Genomic DNA, 918 nt, shown 5'->3' on the forward strand with positions numbered 1-918 from the left:
CGCCGCGGCCCCAGGGCCCCCGCCGCCGCCCCCCGACGACGTGGACGTCTGCGAGGATGACGACGACGCCGACGAGTTGGAGGAGAGCGGCGCCGGCGAGCCGCACATCTCCTTGCACAGCAGGCAGATCTGGAAGTCGGTCTCAGGGAACGAAGCCATTTGCAACCAGGCCCGGAGGAGGGAGGAGACCAGAGAGGAAGAGGAGGAGGAGAGCGCCGACGGGGGGGGGGGGGGAGCCGCCGACTCACTCAGAAAAAAGGCATCGATTAGGCCTACGCACGGGAGCCGGCACCAGAGCGGCGCGGCCGGCTCGGCCTCGCCGCGTCCGGCCCGCGCGCTGCCACCCGCGACGCAGCGGGCATTAAATGCCACTTTCCAGAGGCGACAAGGATTTCTCCCGGAGGAGGACGCGGGAGCCGTGCGCCTTCCGAGGCGGGAGCGCCGGAACAAGTCCCGACACGCGAGGGGCGAGCGGGGGCAGGGAGGTCAGAGGACTCCTGGAGCAGCTGCAGCTTAGCTTCTCGCCAGCCGAGGGGAATTGTCCCCCACCCCCAAGTTAAGTCCGCTGTGCAATCCCAGTCCCGGCTTGAGAGGCAGAATTTGGTTCGACGAGTATATCGTGCGTGGGCTTTTCTTTAAATGGATTTAGTCTCTTCTTGGGACAGGAAGGCTCCCCAAACTAGTAAAGGCGGGAGCGGCGCGACGCCGAGCCCGTGTCCCCCCGCGCGATGCCAGCCGCCCCACCGCATGACGCGGCGGCCAGGGGCTCCTGGGTGGCCCGGCGTGCTGCGCTCCGGGCTTGCGCACGGCCGGGCGCGGCCTCTCTGCAAGGGCGGTGAGCCCCGCCGCAGCTGCAGATAGTGGGGCCCGCCGCGGCCGCACGCGGGTAGTACGCACGCGCGCCCCACTATCTGCAGC

General features: G+C 69.2%; 1 protein-coding gene across 1 annotated transcript in view; it reads right to left on the bottom strand.

Moving 5' to 3' along the window:
* TRIM71 (tripartite motif containing 71, E3 ubiquitin protein ligase) overlaps positions 1-336 on the bottom strand; it is a 61,937-nt gene extending 61,601 nt beyond the window's left edge. Inside the window, exon 1 of the mRNA XM_010835585.1 lies at positions 3-336. Coding sequence (XP_010833887.1) covers positions 3-159 — 157 coding nt within the window. The 5' untranslated portion in view covers positions 160-336. The remainder of the gene's footprint in view (positions 1-2) is intronic.
* Positions 337-918: the final 582 nt, after the last annotated feature.

This window comes from Bison bison, unplaced genomic scaffold (genome assembly GCF_000754665.1).
Source record: "Bison bison bison isolate TAMUID 2011002044 unplaced genomic scaffold, Bison_UMD1.0 scf7180017864043, whole genome shotgun sequence".
NCBI classification, from domain to species: domain Eukaryota; kingdom Metazoa; phylum Chordata; class Mammalia; order Artiodactyla; family Bovidae; genus Bison; species Bison bison.